The 16,726-nt window shown below is 50.8% G+C and overlaps 2 protein-coding genes and 1 non-coding gene across 11 annotated transcripts in view; 2 read left to right on the forward strand and 1 right to left on the reverse strand.

Moving 5' to 3' along the window:
- The first annotated feature begins 135 nt into the window (after nucleotides 1-135).
- On the forward strand, nucleotides 136-2,247 carry MRPS12 (mitochondrial ribosomal protein S12). Of its 2 annotated transcripts, none has more exons than XM_061139251.1 (3): nucleotides 136-241; nucleotides 737-804; nucleotides 1,443-2,247. In XM_061139251.1, the coding sequence occupies exons 2-3, from the start codon at nucleotides 756-758 to the stop codon at nucleotides 1,811-1,813; spliced, it is 420 nt and encodes a 139-aa protein (XP_060995234.1). In that variant the 5' UTR covers nucleotides 136-241; nucleotides 737-755; the 3' UTR covers nucleotides 1,814-2,247. The 2 variants fall into 2 exon arrangements, with proteins under 2 accessions (XP_060995234.1, XP_060995235.1); XM_061139252.1 differs by having other exon boundaries at nucleotides 169-237.
- Nucleotides 2,248-2,399: 152 nt separating this feature from the next.
- LOC133054334 (F-box only protein 17) overlaps nucleotides 2,400-16,726 on the reverse strand; it is a 30,731-nt gene continuing 16,404 nt past the window's right edge. For 3 of the 8 annotated variants that reach the window (XM_061139250.1, XM_061139249.1, XM_061139243.1), the window contains exons 2-7: nucleotides 13,608-13,718; nucleotides 12,126-12,494; nucleotides 8,695-8,806; nucleotides 6,873-6,968; nucleotides 6,120-6,255; nucleotides 2,400-4,053 (exon numbers count right to left, since the gene is read on the reverse strand). In XM_061139250.1, coding sequence (XP_060995233.1) covers nucleotides 3,910-4,053; nucleotides 6,120-6,255; nucleotides 6,873-6,968; nucleotides 8,695-8,806; nucleotides 12,126-12,477 — 840 coding nt within the window. In that variant the 5' untranslated portion in view covers nucleotides 12,478-12,494; nucleotides 13,608-13,718 and the 3' untranslated portion in view covers nucleotides 2,400-3,909. Of the gene's footprint in view, nucleotides 4,054-6,119; nucleotides 6,449-6,581; nucleotides 6,749-6,872; nucleotides 6,969-8,694; nucleotides 8,807-12,125; nucleotides 12,495-13,607; nucleotides 13,719-16,726 lie in introns of those variants that run through there. The other 5 variants (XM_061139244.1, XM_061139245.1, XM_061139246.1 and 2 more) reach the window with 4 other exon arrangements.
- LOC133055266 (U6 spliceosomal RNA) lies at nucleotides 10,408-10,514 on the forward strand. Its single transcript, XR_009692566.1, has one exon. It is a non-coding gene; the product is annotated as a U6 spliceosomal RNA (small nuclear RNA).

The following is a 16,726-nucleotide window of genomic DNA, read 5'->3' on the forward strand; positions in this document are numbered from 1 at the left end:
AAGCTGCTGTTCTGCTCGAGACTAGCCAATCAGACCCTGGAAGGGGTGAACCTTTTCCATGCCTCAAAAAAACACAGTTCAATGAGAACAGTTGCCCGAGATTGACACTATCATTGTCCAATCATCCTCTGTTCCCCGCTGTTTCAGTGACACGAGAGGCAGAACCAGCCAATCACTGCCAGGGTAATCCCCAGATCGCGCTAGAGCGGTTTCTGCGTGTCGGCGGACCGGGCTAGGGTCGGTAAGGTCTACAGAGCTCGGGTTCTCCAAACCTCTGGGGTCTCCCCTCAGGTTCCCGTTTTCTTCTGTATGTGAGCAGGGACAGTTGGCTCCCCGAGAAACTATTCAGTGCGAGCCTGAACTTACGGAGGGACTTTCTGTTAGCAGCGTTAGGGGTTGCGGTTATACGGTAGAGGAAATTGTTCAGATTTAACCGGACGGCTAAATAGGGAGGGTTGGGGAGAATTTGGGCTTCCATTGTGCCACAATGGAAATGTAAAGAATCCGCCTGCAGTGTGGAACATCTAGGTTCGATCCTTAGGTTGGGAAGATCCCCTGGAGAAGGGAAAGGCTGCCCACTCCTGTATTCTGGCTTGGAGAATCCCATGGCCTGTATAGTCCATGGGGTCACAAAGAGTCGGACACTGAGTAACTTTCACTTCACCAAATAGTGAGAGCTGGGGAGAATTTGGACCCTACCCCAACGAAGGCCACTTTCTCTTATTCCCTAATACAGGGACTCTGCAGGCGGTGGGATGTCTTGGTCCGGCCTTCTCCGTGGCCTTAGCACGTCCCTAAATTATGGTAAGTGAGGGGCTTGGGCCGCCCCTGGGTGGGAATTTGGCTCTTCACCTGACTGAGATGGAGGCTCTGAGCAGGGGAGGAATGTGATCTGACCCAGGTGTCCACAGGATAACTTTGGCTGCGTGTGGGGAGCAGACAGTAGAAACAGGGAGACCTGGGAGGAGGGGGAGGACAGGAGAGTCCAGTGGGAATCAAGGGTAGACAGGACCAGGGTGGATGCTGTGGAGGAGGAAGGGGATTCCGATCAGTTGTGAAGCTTCAGTTGACAGAATCTGCTCATGGCGATGGGAGTGGGGTGACAGGAGGAGGAGTGACACGCCCAGAGACCACCCCCCCCCCCCCCAATAGGGTTGCTGTGGGGTGGTGTGTGTTAATGTAGATACGATGCATAGAACAGTACAGAACACAGTGTGAACCTGTGAGTTAACTCTTACGAAATGCTTAAAAAAGAACCTGACACATGGTGATTGCTGCATAAATGTATTATTACTCTCAGCCATGAGTACCCCCAGCCATAAACAAATAGAGCCCCGTGAAGTGCTTGGAACGGCTCCTCGAACAAAAGAGCGAGTGGCTGATGCTATTATCTGTTCGCTGGGATAATCATCCCTCTTCCGCCCTCCTGGTTGTCTCTCCAGGCCTAGCTCTGGTCCCCCGGCCTTGGACCACGCGTCCCATGGCCACCCTGAACCAGCTACACCGTCGGGGCCCCCCGAAGTTTCCGCCTCCGAAACCAGGCCCGACGGAGGGCCGGCCACAGCTGAAGGGCGTGGTCCTGCGCACCTTTATCCGCAAGCCCAAGAAGCCCAACTCGGCCAACCGCAAGTGTTGCCGCGTGAGGCTCAGCACCGGCCGGGAGGCCGTCTGCTTCATCCCTGGAGAGGGCCACAGCCTGCAGGAGCACCACGTGGTCCTCGTACAGGGCGGCCGCACGCAGGACCTGCCGGGTGTCAAGCTCAAGGTCGTGCGCGGGAAGTACGACTGTGGCCACGTGCAGAAGAAGAAGTAACTGTGGGGGACCCAGTGGGCAGGTGATCACGCAGAACTTTCTTTCCTTCAGTGCACCTGCAGTGCCCTCAGGAAGCAAGTCCAGCTCTAGAAGTAACTGGTCTGCGTTCAAGGCCCAGCCTAGTGAACCCTTGACCCCTGGGGTCCTGGGCACCCCTCTCCCAACACCCTTGGCTTCCATGCTGGCACCAGCAACTGCTTCTGCTGGGACAACACTCTGTACTGCCATCTACTGGGGAGGGGTTGCAATAAAGACCCCAGCCCTCAAGGTTGTGACCTGAACCCTCTTAAGTGGTATTCACCCTCTTTGTGGTCTTCGCAACTGGACATCCCCTCTGGCCTCAGTTTCCTTCACCAGAAAAAAATAGCTCCGCTGGCAGTATCCCCTCTGTTGGATTTGGTGAAGATTAAACCAGATGCTTTATGTGTATAGTAGCACATGCAGTGACTGCTCTGTTACAAGCTTTGGAGTCAGGTGGGCAGCGTTGAGGTTCAGTTCCCCTTCCTTCAGGCCAGGAGCCTGGACATGAAAGCCCTCCTGTCAAGCTTCCTCATCTGAAAAGTGGCAGTAATTGTAATGTTGCTGACAAAGGGGTGTTGGTGGGATTGAATGGTGTGCACAGCTCTGCTCAGACACACACACCTGGATTCAAATCCTGCCTCCACCTCTTGTTGTGTGACTCTGGGTATATTTGTTCCCCATTCTGGCTCCATTTCCTCCCTTGGAAAATGGCACCAAGAGTGATGCGGACCTCACCTGATCACCTGATCAGCTGTTGGCTGAGTCCTTGTGGCCCATCTGTGTTCTTGAAGCTCACCCACTTCTTGCATGGCATTTAGCACACCTGAGGTTCTCACTATTGGAAATATCCCACAAAGCTTTTTAGTTTCAGAGCTGGGGGCAGACAAGCACATCAATTACAGATAAAATCCCCCATCACCTCACACTCTGCACTAATTTTTTATTAAGCTAGCTTGTCAGCTGCACTCAGCTAGGGGAACAGTGGGAGACACTAGGGGAGCCTTGCTTCCGCAGTCCATCTCCAAGTGGGCTTGAGTGTGGAGAAAAGGAGGCTGTTGCCTTGGCAGAAGGCAGGCTGCCCCAGCGCAGGGGCAGGAGGTGGGGGTAGAGGATCCAGTTTGGGGGTCCGTGCAGACGGGGCCTTAGGAATTCTGAAAGAAATGGCACCTGTATGGCTCAGAGGAGAGGTGCTGGTGGGTGCGGTGCTGGAGGAGCTTGCATGGGCCCCACTCCTGAGTCCCAGAGATTCCCCCAAACAAGAGAATGGGTTCCCTTTGAGGCCCCTGTTGGTCCCCCCGAGGACAATCCCTGCTCCCTGCCAGCAATTGCCTTACCCCCAAAACATGCTGACAAGAGTCCTTGTCCAGGATTGTCAGCAGCATTCCTCTGTTTTTAACCAGGGTTTGGTCTTTTTTTTTGACTCAGTGGGTTTGATCCCTGGGTTGGGAAGATCCTCTGGAGAAGGGAATGGCAATCCACTCCAGTATTCTTACCTGGAGAATCCCATGGACAGAGAAGCCTGGTGGGCTACAGTCCATGGGGTTACAAAGACTCAGACACCACTGAGCAACTAACACATCGACTGATAGGATTTCCCTGGTGGCTCAGTCACTAAAGAATCCACCTGCAATGCAGGAGATGTGGGTGAGGAAGATCACCTGGAGAAGGAAATGGCAATCCACTCCAGTATTCTTGCCTGAGAAATCCCATGGACAGAGGAGCCTGGTGGGCTACAGTCCATGGGGTCACAAGACTTGGACACGACTTGGTGACTAAACCATCAATTGATAACCACACACGTGAGAAAGAAATTTACAAGTATAGTACAGGTCTCTGAGTTACTCTTCGACACTGTCCTGGGGAAGCAAGTGACCAGCCTGGTTGGATCCCTGGTTCCTTGGCTGAAGCAGCAGCAAATGGGGTTCACTGGAAGAGTGCCGGGAACAGGCCACACGGGACCTCCCCGCCCCTTTCCCCAGGCATCCTCTGGCTCCTGGCTGCAAAAGCCGCCCTTGATTGATGTTAGTGTCTGGCAGATGGCAGTCTGTCTTGGAAGGCTGGGTCAGGCTGGTTAGCTAGGACAGGCGGATCCTGATCCTCACACTGGAGTGGGTTACAAGGGTGCCGTAGTGCCCCACCCAGGAACGTGTGTCTCTTCCATACTGCTCAAAAGACACGTAGCGGATACCCTTGCCAAAGTTGGTAAAGACGTGGGAGACCTGCGCGGGGAAGGAGAGGGAGGGAGTGAGACTCCAGGGGCTCCTCTTCCTCCACCTCCTTGACAGATCGTCACCATCATCTGACCCTGCTCCAGGCGCTGGGGGTATAGCAACGAAGAAAGCAGCCCAAAGAGCTCATCCTGGGACTTCCTTCTAGTCCAGTGGTTAAGAATCTGCTTGCCAAGGCAGGGGACACGGGTTCAATCCCAGGTCTGGGAAGATCCCACATGCCCTGGAGCAACTAAGCCCGTGTGCTGCTGCTGCTGAACCCACACACCCTAGAGCCTGTCCTCTGCAGCAAAAGAAGCCACTGCTGTGAGTGCAGCGAGAGTAACTCCCGCTCGCTGCAACTAGAGAAAAGCCTTCGTGCAGCAATGAAGACCCATTGCTGCAAAAAAAAAAAAAAAAAAATCTGGTGAAGCTGAGAGTCTAGACTCTGACGCTGAAGACAGAAGGGGGAAAGGACGGAGGAAATTCTGCAAGTGGGAGGGGTTGTAAAATGAGTAAGCAAGGGCTGCACTGAGATGACATTTGAGCAGAGCCCTGGTGGAGGTGGGGATCTGGAGGAAGAGTGGTCCAGACGGAGGAACAGTGCAAAAGCCCTGAGGTGGCAGCGTGCCTCGAGCAGAGAGCGAAGTAGGAAATGGGGTCAAGGAGGCAGTGGGCAGATTGTGTGGGGCATTTGAGATGGGCCCCAGAAGGACTTTGGCTTCTGGCTTTTAATTTTTTTGGGCCATGCCACTTGGCTTGTGGGATCTTAGTTCCCCCACCTGGGATGGAACTTATGCCTCCTGTATTGGAAGCACAGAGTCTTAGCCACAGGGAAGTCCCTTGCTTCTGGCTTTTTATCTTTTGTAATTTTTTAAATTGAGCTGAAATTCAAATTCACCTAACATGCACCATTTAAGACTACAATTCTGTATTTTTTTTTCTTTGCATATTTGTAATGTTATGTAACCATCACCACTGTCTAAATCTGGAACATCTCATCACCCCAGGAAAAAACCTCAAATCCATTAGCTGTCATTTCCAATTCCTCCCTCCCTCTGTCCTCTGGCAACCACTAATCTACCTGCTTTTGTCTCTATGTTGTTCAGTCACTAAGTCGTGTCTGACTCTGCAACCCCATGGACTGCAGCATGTCAGGCTTCCCTGTTCTTAACTATCTCCTGGAGTCTGTTGAACTCATGTCCATTGACTTGGTGATGCCATCCAACCTTCTCATCCTTTGTCGCCCCTTTCTCCTCCTGCCCTCAGTCTTTCCCAGCATCAGTCTTTTCCAGTGAGTTGGCTCTTTGCATGTGTCTCTATGGCTTTGCTTATTCTGGAAATTTCCTATAAATGCTATATACAATATGTGGCCTTTGTGTCTGACCTCTTTCATTTAGCACAATGTTTCCATGGCTCACCTATGTTGAAGTGTGAATCTGTACTTCACTCCTTTTCATAACTGCATGATAGGATATTGGCTTTTGTTATGAGATGTATCCGTGGCATGGTTACAGGCAGGTGAAATCCGTGGTCTGACTCACTTTTTTTTTTTTTGATTCACTTTTTAATAGCTTTCTAGATGCTGAGTCTGTGTGTTGGGTTGGTGTTGGAGGGAGGAGATCAGGAATTGAACCAGAAGACCACCTAAAAGGTTACTTTGATAAGTGAGGTATGATGACCGTGACAGCTTAGGCTCAGGAGCCATTGTGGCTTTGAATCAAGCCCTGCATGCTTTAGGGTGAGTTTGGGTGTCACTTCCATCCCTCAGTTTCCCCAACTGTAGAATGGTGATGGAGCAAGGATTTTGGTTCACCACTGCATTCCAAGCAACTATAGCAGTGCCCAGTACACAGTAGGTGCTCAATAAATGTCTACTGAATAACTAGGCCATGTACTAATGAATTAATGGGTAAAACTTTTGGACAGGCCTGTAATAAGGGCTCAATAATTGTTAGCTGTTGTTATTATAGATACAGATAGTGGTGCTGAGAACTGAGAACCGAATTTGAGCAGGGTGAGAAGTGCGTGTGCCTCTGGACAGGTCAAGGGTGGTGCGGAAGGCGGTCTGGACCCACCTGTCGGCAGCCTCTCTCAGTCCACTGAAGGACCGGGTTGGGTGAGGCCGAGAACTTGACCACTTCATTCTCATACATGTCCAGGAGGCGGACCCGAAGCCGGTAGATGCAGCCGCAGTTCTCCCGGGCACCCCACCTGCCAGGTGGTGGTGAGCCTTCACGTCTCCGCTACCCACTTAGGTCTCTGGCCTCCAGGAACTTTGATGATGCCAGGCCTGGGAACCTAGGGGGAGGAGCCTAGGTGCCCCCGAGGTGGAGCCAGAGCCTGGAGGAGGAGCCTGGGTGTTCCTGGGGTGGAGCCAGAACTTGGGGGAGGAGCCTGGGTGTTCCTGGGGGTGGAGCCAGAATTTGGGGGAGGAGCCTGGGTGTTCTTGAGATGGGGCCAGAGCCTGGGGGAGGAGCCTGGGTGTTCCTGGGGTGGAGCCAGAGCTTGGGGGGAGGAGCCTGGGTGTTCCTGGGGGTGGAGCCAGAATTTGGGGGAGGAGCCTTGGTGTTCTTGAAGGGGGGGCCAGAGCCTGGGGGAGGAGCCTAGGTGTTCCTGGGGTGGAGCCAGAGCCTGGACTCGCCAAAGGTCGGTCCCTCCCTGGCTCTGCTACTTTGAGAGCGTAGCTTCCCTTCTTTCAGCCTCACTGTAAAGGGGACACAGTAGCAGTGCCAGCCCGTGGGGGTGACAGGGTGTGAGATGAGCCCCTTCTGTAGAACTGCCACCTCCACCGGGGTAGGGGTGTGGGCAGGTTGCCACTCTTCACTCACCAGTCGGCCACACAGATCTCGATCTGGGCGCTGTCGAGCAACTCCTGCCACACCCCTTCCATCACCAAGTCCACAAGCTGCCTCTTAAAGCACCATCTAGGAAGAGGGGGATAATGCTCAGTGGAGGGCCAAGAGTTCCATCATTCAAATCACAGCCCAGAAATCACCTCCTCCTGGAAGCCTCCCCTGACTACTCTGTCTGAAGCAGCCCCTTAGGGCTGCTCTACCAGACAAGATGTATGATGGGCTGTGGGCATCCCCGTTGGCCTCTCAGATTCCCCTCCATCATTCACTCCGCTGTGGCCGCCAGGAGGCTGGGCCGTATGCAGGCTTGCCCCTTATATTTGTGGGGACCAGAACATGAATGCAAACAGAGGAACACCATAGTAGACAGCTGAGCGAGAGTTCTGAGGTCTTCTCATGATCCAAGAGCCACACCCCCCCACCCCTAAGATTGTGTTGCCTGTATGGAAGGGTCTCCCTTCCCCTCTACTTCCTGTTGGGTCAGTCAATGGGAAGCTTTAGCAGGAGATAAAAGGGAGAAGAGAGTGGAATCAGAGTATTTATTCTCCTGGCTCCCTCCCAAGGGATCATAGTAGGACTTTGTGTCTCTCTAAGAAAGGACCCTCTCCACAGTGCTCTCTCCTCCCAGCTTTCTCTGTCATCATGTTTCGATAACTGTTTCCTCCCTTACCCTTGCCAGGCCTAGGGGTGATAATGTCCCTTTCCCCTAGCCTAGGGTCCTGCAGTATCTCTTGTGTTCTGTCTGTACCTTTGTAAACAGTCCTCCCTGAATTTCAATGTGCCATAATAACAGAAATAGTGATTTATCATGAGAACTGATAAACTGACCAGAACAGAGTGCTCAAGGACAGACCTAGCTATGTATGCTGCTGCTGTTGCTAAGTCGCTTCAGTCGTGTCTGACTCTGTGCGACACCACAGACGGCAGCCCACTAGGCTCCTCTGTCCTTGGGATTCTCCAGTCAAGAATACTGGAGTGGGTTGCCATTTCCTTCTACAAGCTATGTATGGGAACTTCATAAATGATAGAGGTGGTGCTGACATTCCATGGGGAAAGGAAGGGTTCTTTAGTACATGGTGTTGGGAAAACTGGCTCAGTATATAGAGGGAAAAACAAAAAACTGGATCCTTACCGAACATCACATTCAAAGGTGGATTAAAGATCTAAATGTAAAAGATAAAACTATGAGGTTACTAGAAAAGAGTAGAAGAGCACACTATTAGGATCTAAGGGGAGGGAAGGATTTTTTAAAACAAAATTTAAAAAACAAATTCTAAAGCAAAAAGATGAATTTGATCATATGAAAATAACAAAGAATGCCATGGACACACTTAATTCATATGGTAGAGTGGGAGATTTTATGTAACATCCAGGATGGACAAGGAACTGACATCTCGAATATACAAGGAATTCTTGTATATCAACGAGAATAAGACATCAACCTTAATAAAAATATGAACAGGCAGGGACTTCCCTGATGGTCCAGTGGCTAAGGCTCCATGCTCCCAGTGCAGGGGACCTGGGTTCGATCCCTGGTCAGGGAACTAGATCCCACATGCTGCAACTGAGAGTTTGTATGCCGCAACTAAGCCCTGATGCAGCCAACTAAATAAATAAAGTAGGTATTAAAGATAGGAACACGTAACTGACAAAAGAGGGAATTCAAAAGCCTAACAATTATTAGTCGAATGACTGAATACATGCATGGGAAGGAGAGTGTGAAAGTGGGTGAGGGTGAGGATGAGGACCGTAGGGTAGGGTTCCCCCTCCCTCGCCCCAGTGATCAAAGGCCACTCACTCGAACGAAGTCACGAAGCAGGTCTGGGAAGGAGCGCCTGGCATCATTATGAGGTTCTTTTCCACGGCCCAGCCATTCCCGCCGTGCTCCACCTCCCAGCCTCTGAAGCCCTCTGTGGGATATAATACGGTTAAACACGAGGGATTCGCGCTCCAGCTTGCCCCGGCTGCTACCTACTGTGCTCTGTCCACCCGGCCCCTCCCTGGCAGCATCTGTGGACACACCCCCCGACCGCCTCACTCGGCTGGCTCGGTGCAGGTGCATCCACTCAGCTTCTCAGCCTCCCTTGGCTCAGTCCCCTGCCCTGCCTCTCTTAAATCTCTTGAACCACTGGACTTTAATTCTGGCCCTGCCCGGGGGTGCTACCTCTGGGCTCCTCCAGCCTTGACCCCGCGCATTTCCTCAGTTCCGCTTCCCACAGCCTCTCAAAACGGCCTGATGTTTCTATGCAAGCTCCGCCCCCTGTCAGCGCCCAGTCGGTTTCTCCCCAGCCCTCCCCGGCCCTCCCCTCTTTAACCACCGCCCACTGAGTTGAGGGGACGTCCTCAGTGGTCCAGTGGCAAACAGCCTCTTCCAACAACACAAGAGAAGACTCTACACATGGACATCACAAGATGGTCAATGCCGAAATCAGATTGATTATATTCTTTGCAGCGGAAGATGAAGAAGCTTTTGACAATCAGCAAAAACAAGAGCTGGAGCTGACTGTAACTCAGATCATCAGCTCCTTATTGCAAAATTGAAGAAAGTAGGGAAAACCACTAGACCATGTAGGCACGACCTAAATCAAATCCCTTATGATTACAGTGGAGGTGATGAATAGAGTCAAAGGATTAGATCTGGTAGACAGAGAACTATGGATGGAGGTTTGTAATATTGTACAGGAAGCAGTGACCATAACCATCCCAAACAAAAAGAAATGGAAGAAGGCAAAGTGGTTGTCTGAGCTTAGAGGAGAAGAGAAGCGAAACGCACAGAAGAAAGGGAAAGATAACTATTTGAATGCAGAGTACCAAAGAACAGCAAGGTGAGGTAAGAAAGCCTTTTTTAAGTGAACAATGCAAAGAAATAGAGGAAAACAATAGAATAGAAAAGACTAGAGGTCTCTTCAAGAAATTTGGATACCAAGGGCACATTTCATTCAAGGATGGGACAGAAACCATAAAGACCTAATAGAAGCAAAAGAGATTAAGAGGAGGTGGCAAGAATACACAGAAGAAATATACAAAAAAGGGTCTTAATGACTGGGACAACCACAATGATGTGGTCACTCAGAGCCAGACATCTGGAGTGTGAAGTCAAATGGCCCTTAGGAAGCATCACTATGAACGAAGCTAGTGGAGGTGATGGAATTCCAGCTGAGCTATTTCAAATCCTAAAAGATGATGCTGTTAAAGTGCTGCACTCATTATGCCAGCAAATTTGGAACACTCAGCAGTGGCCACAGGACTGGAAAAGGTCAGTTTTCATTCCAATCCCAAAGAAGAGCATTGCCAAAGTTAATGTTCAAACTACTGCACAATTGTCCCACACAATTGTACCACACAATCCACTCTACTCACAAGCTATCAAGGTAATGCACAAAATCCCTCAAGTTAGGCCTCAACAGTATGTGAACCAAAAACTTTCAGATATACAAGCTGGATTTAGAAAAGGCAGAGGAACCAGAGATCAAATTGCCAACACCCAGTGGATCATAGAAAAAGCAAGGGAGTGCTCGCTTCGGCAGCACATATACTAAAATTGGAACGATACAGAGAAGATTAGCATGGCCCCTGCGCAAGGATGACATGCAAATTCGTGAAGCGTTCCATATTAAAAAAAAAAAGAAAAGAAAAAGCAAGGGAATTCCAGAAAAACATCTACTTCTGCTTCATTGACTACACTAAAGCCTTTGACTGTGTGGATCACAACAAACAGTGGGAATTATAAAAAGATGGGAATACCAGACCACTTTACCTGCCTCCTTAGAAATGTGTGTGCAGGTCAAGAAGCAACAGTTAGAACCAGACATGAAACAACAGACTGGTTCAAAATTGGGAAAAGAGTACATCAAGGCTGTATATTGTCACCCTGCTTACTTCTATACAGAGTACATCATGTGAAATGCTGGGTTGGATGAATCACAAGCTGGAATCAAGATTTCTGGGAGAAATATCAACAACCTCTGATATGCAGATGATGCCACTCTAATGGCAAAAAGCGAAGCGGAACTAAAGAGCCTTTTGATGAGAGTGAAAGAGGAGAGTAAATAAGCTGGCTTAAAACTCAACATTAAAAAAAACTAAGATCATGGCATCCAGTCCCATCACTTCATAGCAAATAGATGGGGGAAAGTGGAAACAGTGGCAGATTTTATTTTCTTGGGCTCCAAAATCACCACAGATGGTGATCATAGCCAGGAAATTAAAAGACGCTTGCTCCTTGGAAGAAAAGCTATGTGTATTAAAAAGCAGAGACATCACTTTTCTGACAAAGGTTCATATAGTCAAAGCTATGGTTTTTCCAGTAATCACGTATGGATGTGAGAGTTGGACCATAAAGAAGGCTGAGTGCTGAAGATTTCATGTTTTCGAATTGTGGTGCTGGGGAAGACTCTTGAGAATCCCTTGGACTGCAAGAAGATCAAATCAGTCAATCCTAAAGGAAATCAACCTGAATATTCATTGGAAGGACTGATGCTGAAGCTGCAATACTTTGGCCACCTAATGGGAAGAGCCAACTCACCGGGAAAACCCTGATGCTGGGAAAGCTTGAGGGCAGGAGGAGAAGAGGACGACAGTGGATGAGATGGTTGGATAGCCTCACCAACTCAAGTTTGAGCAAATTCCAGGAGATGGTGAAGGTCAGGGAAGCCTGGAGTGCTGCAGTCCATGGGGTCACAATGAGTTGGACACGACTTAGTGACTGAACAACAACTGAGTCTACAGTTCCAGCAGAGCGTCGCCTCTGCCACGGCTCCGCCCCTTGGCGCCTTCTCCTCTGTCTTGCCAACCAATCTGTACTCCCTCCACTTTCAATACTTTCGCCACCTGATGCGAAAAGCCGACTCATTGGAAAAGACCCTGATGCTGGGAAAGGTTGAAGGTAGGAGGAGAAGGGGACGTCGTAAGACGAGATGTTTGGATGGCATCACCGACTCAATGGACATGAGTTTGAGCAAGCTCGGGAGATGATGGAGGACAGGGAGGCCTGGCGTCCTGCGGTCCATGGGACCGCAAACAGTTGGACAGGAGTGAGCGACTGAATACCACTACCCACGGTCCCTGGCTCCTCCCATTCAGTCGGTCTCTTCCCCAGCTCCTCCCTGGCCTCGCCCACCCAGTTTCTCAAGGACCGCGTCCCTCGGCTCCTGGCCCCGCCCGCCCATCCCCGGGGTCTCCTCGGCCCCGCCCCTCGGCCCCGCCCCTGGCCCCGCCCCCGGCACCCACGCTCTCCGCAGGAGTTGAAGATGAGGTTGCGGCCTAGGGGCGCTCTCAGGCAGTAGCGCGCCAGGGCGCACAGCGGGAACTCCTCCTCATCCTCGCTGTTGGGCGGGCAGCGCTGGGCCACCGCATAGAGCGCGCGGCCCTCCGCGCTGCGGTCGCGGGCCAGCTGCAGCAGCCAGACGGTGGGCCCGTCCACCACGTCGCGCCAGGCGCGGCACACCGGGCGGCAGCGCATCACCAGCGCGCGGGGGGGAACGTGGCTCAACACCTGCACGAGCAGCTCCGGGGGCAGCGCGTCCAAGGCTATGGGCGGCTCCGCGGGCAGCCGCCGCCGCCGCGAGGGCCGGGCGCCCATCTCCGGCCGCCAGAGTCCTGCAGATAGAGAGGAGTCGGCGGGTTAGGGCAGCCTGGCCTCCCTCCAGCTCTCCTTCCAGGACGCAAGTCCTCCGCGGCTTGACCGTGACCTCACCAGGTACACGGGCGACCGGGAGGCTGCCAGCTCCAAGAAACTTGGCATCTAGTTCCTGCCGCTTGGCTCCAGACGGCGACCGGTTTCTCCCCATCTTTCCCCCCTGAGCAACAAACCCCTAAGCCTGATCATGACCCCACGAGGGCTGCTAACCACGGCTTCCTGCTCTGGCCGGTGCCCTTGGGTCAGGCTGAGCAGTTTACATATGACCATACGCTCACTGAAGGTGCTATGAGAAAAACCCACCGAGAGGGAAACCATTTCCGCTCCATCCCCCAGGTGTCCCAACTCTCTGGCCTTTGGAATCCATGACCTATCCTTCAGCAAAATCCATTTCCTCAATCTCTTCATTGAACATTCTTGTCACCTTCTTGCTCTAACCAGAACCCAGCTGTCCTGTGACCCTTCCAAGTGGGTACATCTTGCTCCTTGGAGCTGTTTTCAGATCATTTTCCCTCCGTCCTCCCCAACACGCCCCAGCTCATCAGGGTTGATCATTTGTCACCTTGTCAGCATCATCTGGTGACCCAGATGACTACTTCTCCATGATTTTAGCTCTAGGCTCATTGCCACTCAGGTCGCTCTTATCAACATTCTGGGTGATTTCCACATCCAGGTTGATGATCCTTCCTTCTACCATCCGGGCCTCTCTTGTTCCCTGACCAGCTGTCCTCCTAGCCCCTCTTTCCTGTGGTTGCACCTACGCTTGTCTCAGTAACAATGGCCTCTTCAGAGCCTCCATCTCAGGCTTCTCACTCTCCAGTCATCACCTCCTCTCCTTCCAGCTCTCTCCCTCCAGCGCCCTAGACCCTCCACAGTCCTGCCAACCCACTGTGATCGCCCATCCTTTGTCCCTACCTCTTTTTCACTGCCTCCCCCACCCCATCAATTCTCGGTTCTTCTTTATCCAGCTTAAGTTCCTCAGTTAATCATTAAAAACATTTTTTTGCGTACACCCTGGCCTCCTCTGGCTTCCTCCCCCGCGTGACCTGGTTAAATCCAAGCCCTCCACTTACCTGTGCCTATACTCACACAGTTTAAAGCAGCTGAAGAACAACACACAACTCCACTGGCCGGCTCCACTTCAAGCTTGTGAACTTGACGCTCAAGCGTGCCTGCAGTGCTGTCTGGCAATCAGATTACATTTCTCTTATCCATTAGCTCTTCCTCTCTATAGATAGCTATTTCACACCTTCTCCCCTAACCTCCAACACATCACACTTCCTTCCACCTTTTCACTCTTTCCTTGCTTCTTCTTATTTATTTTTAGCTGCGTGATGCAACATGCAGGTTCTTAGTTAGTTCCCCCTAACCAGGGATCCAACCAGTTCCCCCTGAAGGGGTGGAAGCACAGAGTCCTAACCTCTGGACCACCATGAAACTCCCTCCTTGCTTCTTGTTTTGCAGGAAAATCGATAGAAAGTGAATGTCCACAGACCCCCACTGCCCCATAGACCCTCCCTGCCCTCTGCTTTCCCACCATAACTGTGCCCATTCCAGGCCACTGTCTCGTAGGTCTCCTCTCTCTCTGTTGCACCTTCAGCTTCCCTCTCTGAACCGGGTCAGTCTCATCAGCCCACACAGAGTCATCTCATATGAAAACGAATGAAAATACTCTTGATTCCAGCTCCCTTTCCAGCTATGACCCCATTTCTTTGGTCCTGTTTATAGTAAAACTTCTCCAAAAAGTTGTCACACTGCCTCCATATGGTCTACTGATGTTCTCACCCATACCTTCTCTAATCAGGCTTTGCCCTCCTTAAAATGATAATCGCTCAGTTGTGTCCGACTCTTTGCAACCTCATGGACTGTAGCCTGCCAGGCTCCTCTGTCCATGGAATTCTCCAGGCAAGAATACTGGAGTGGGTAGCCATTCCCTTCTCCAGGGGATCTACCTGACCCAGGGATTGAACCTGGGTCTGCAGCATTGCAGGCAGATTCCTGAGCCACCAGGGAAGCCCCTCCTTCTCTACCCTGAAATGTCAAGGTCACCCACCAGTGACCTCCCTTGGTGCTGAACCAATAGTCACTGTTCACTCAGTCTTCACTTTGCTTGACCTGTTAACAGCGCCTGACGCAGGAGTCGCTCTCTCTTCACTCTTCACGTCACTTCTCTGTGCCACCACATCCCTCTGGACCCCTTCCGGCTGCCTGGTGGCTCCCAGTCAGTCTCCTTGGTTGTTTCTTCCTCCTTCCTTTGATCTCAGGGTCAGGGATTAGTCTTTGAACCTCTTCTCTTCTCCATCAGTACTCACTCCCTTGGGGATCTCATCCACTCTCATCACCTGTCACCTGGACCATCGCTGTCTCCCTGCTCCTTTCCCCAACAGCCTGTTTCCCACAAGCAGCCAGGACAGGTGTGAACACCTGAGTTTGGGTCCAGTCCCTGCCTGCTCAGAGCCCTGCTGGGCTCCACCTCATCAGGGTCAGGGAAAGGGGCTCACTGTGGCCCACAAGCCCCACGTGATCAGCACTCATCATCTCCCTGCCCTCGTTTCCCCTTACTCACTCTGCCCCAGCCAAACCAGCCGCCATACCTCAGAGCCTTTGCACAGGCTGTTTTCATCACCTAGATCCAGAGTACGTCTTTGCTCACCTCCACACTTCCTTCAAACCTTGGCTCAGCTTCTCCACGAGACTGTCTCTGGCCACCATATTTACAATTTCAGGGCCTCAAGACCATCACCTACTTCTTCTTCCCTTTTCCTTACTTTACTCTTTTCTAACACTCTTATCACACCACACACATAAGTATAGGTGGATTCTTTACCACCTGAGCCACCAGGGAAGCCCATATATTGATATAATTTACTTAATCAAGTCAATCTTCTGTATTGTCTATTCCCCTAGCCACATTGTAACAATCACTATGAGGGCAGAATTGCTGCTGATTTTGCACACTGCACACCAGTGTCCACACCAGTGTGTGACACATAATAAGTGTTCAATAAAGAGATATTAAGTGACTGAATGAACGGACTGTCACATCAGAAACCCACTTCACAGATGAGGAAACTGAGTCATAACAAAATGAAACACCTTTATTTAAAACAAAACAAAACACCTTGGCAAAACAGCTTAGTGATGAAATGCTGATTCCTGAGTCCAGCCAGCCTGGGTTGAGTCCCAGCTAAGCCTCTTGGCTCAAGGGCAAATCTCTTCATCTTTTTGTGTGCCTCACTTTCTTCTTCTGAAAATGAGGGTGTTAACCATACTTCCTCCATAGGGTTGTTGTGAGAATGAAATGAATTAATATTGGTAAAGCACTCAAGAAATAACCTCCGGTATCTCGTAAATAAAAGTGATATTAATATATTAGACACTAAATTATGTTAGTTGCTATTATTATTACACACCATAAAAAGATGATGAGCAACCATTTAGCTATGATATTTCCATCTGGTGACATTTATTGGGCCCTTCCTAAACCACTGTGCTGAGCATTTAAGCTGCATCATTGCACTGAATTCCATCATTGTGTTTTAATGGCCAAAACGATTCTTGGAGGTTGCCCTGGGTTAAGAGCCTTCAATGATCTAATGCTTGTTATATCATCTAGTGCCAGTAAGTGCTCGATTCATGTCAGCTGTTACTATTTTGAAATAAATTGATTAAGGTCTTGTAAAGAATTAAGCCTGTACCAGGCAAGCGGCCTGTGGACATTGCACAAAGCCTGACTCCGTTTTGCCCCCACAACAGAGAACTGAAGTTGTGGAGACAGGCTTTAGAGACCAGGGTGTATTTTGCCCCCAGGTGGTTATTAGTTGCATTAATAATTAGCTGCAGTTTACAAGTGAGTCTACCAGCTTGCCCAGCATAGACATGAAACTCACCAGAGCCTAGTTCCCTGGGTCAGTTCTCCTTAGGAATGTGCCAATTGCTGGTGAGTGGGGGATTTCTGGAACTGAGAGTGGTCCCCTCACACCACGAGGGCAGCCAGACTTCACTGGGGAGCAAGGACTTTCAAGTGATGTACTGTATGAGCCCTGGGTATTTAAAATGCTTATCTGTGATGCTCTCCTGAGGACCATGAGGTGCCTTGTAGCCACCATGTCCAACCCAGCTGAACGCCAGCTACTGGCTGGGTCAGAATGGCAGGTCACTGCCTGCTGCCAGGGTGTTGGGATGTGTGTGT

This window comes from Dama dama, chromosome 4, assembly GCF_033118175.1.
Source record: "Dama dama isolate Ldn47 chromosome 4, ASM3311817v1, whole genome shotgun sequence".
NCBI classification, from domain to species: Eukaryota; Metazoa; Chordata; class Mammalia; order Artiodactyla; family Cervidae; genus Dama; species Dama dama.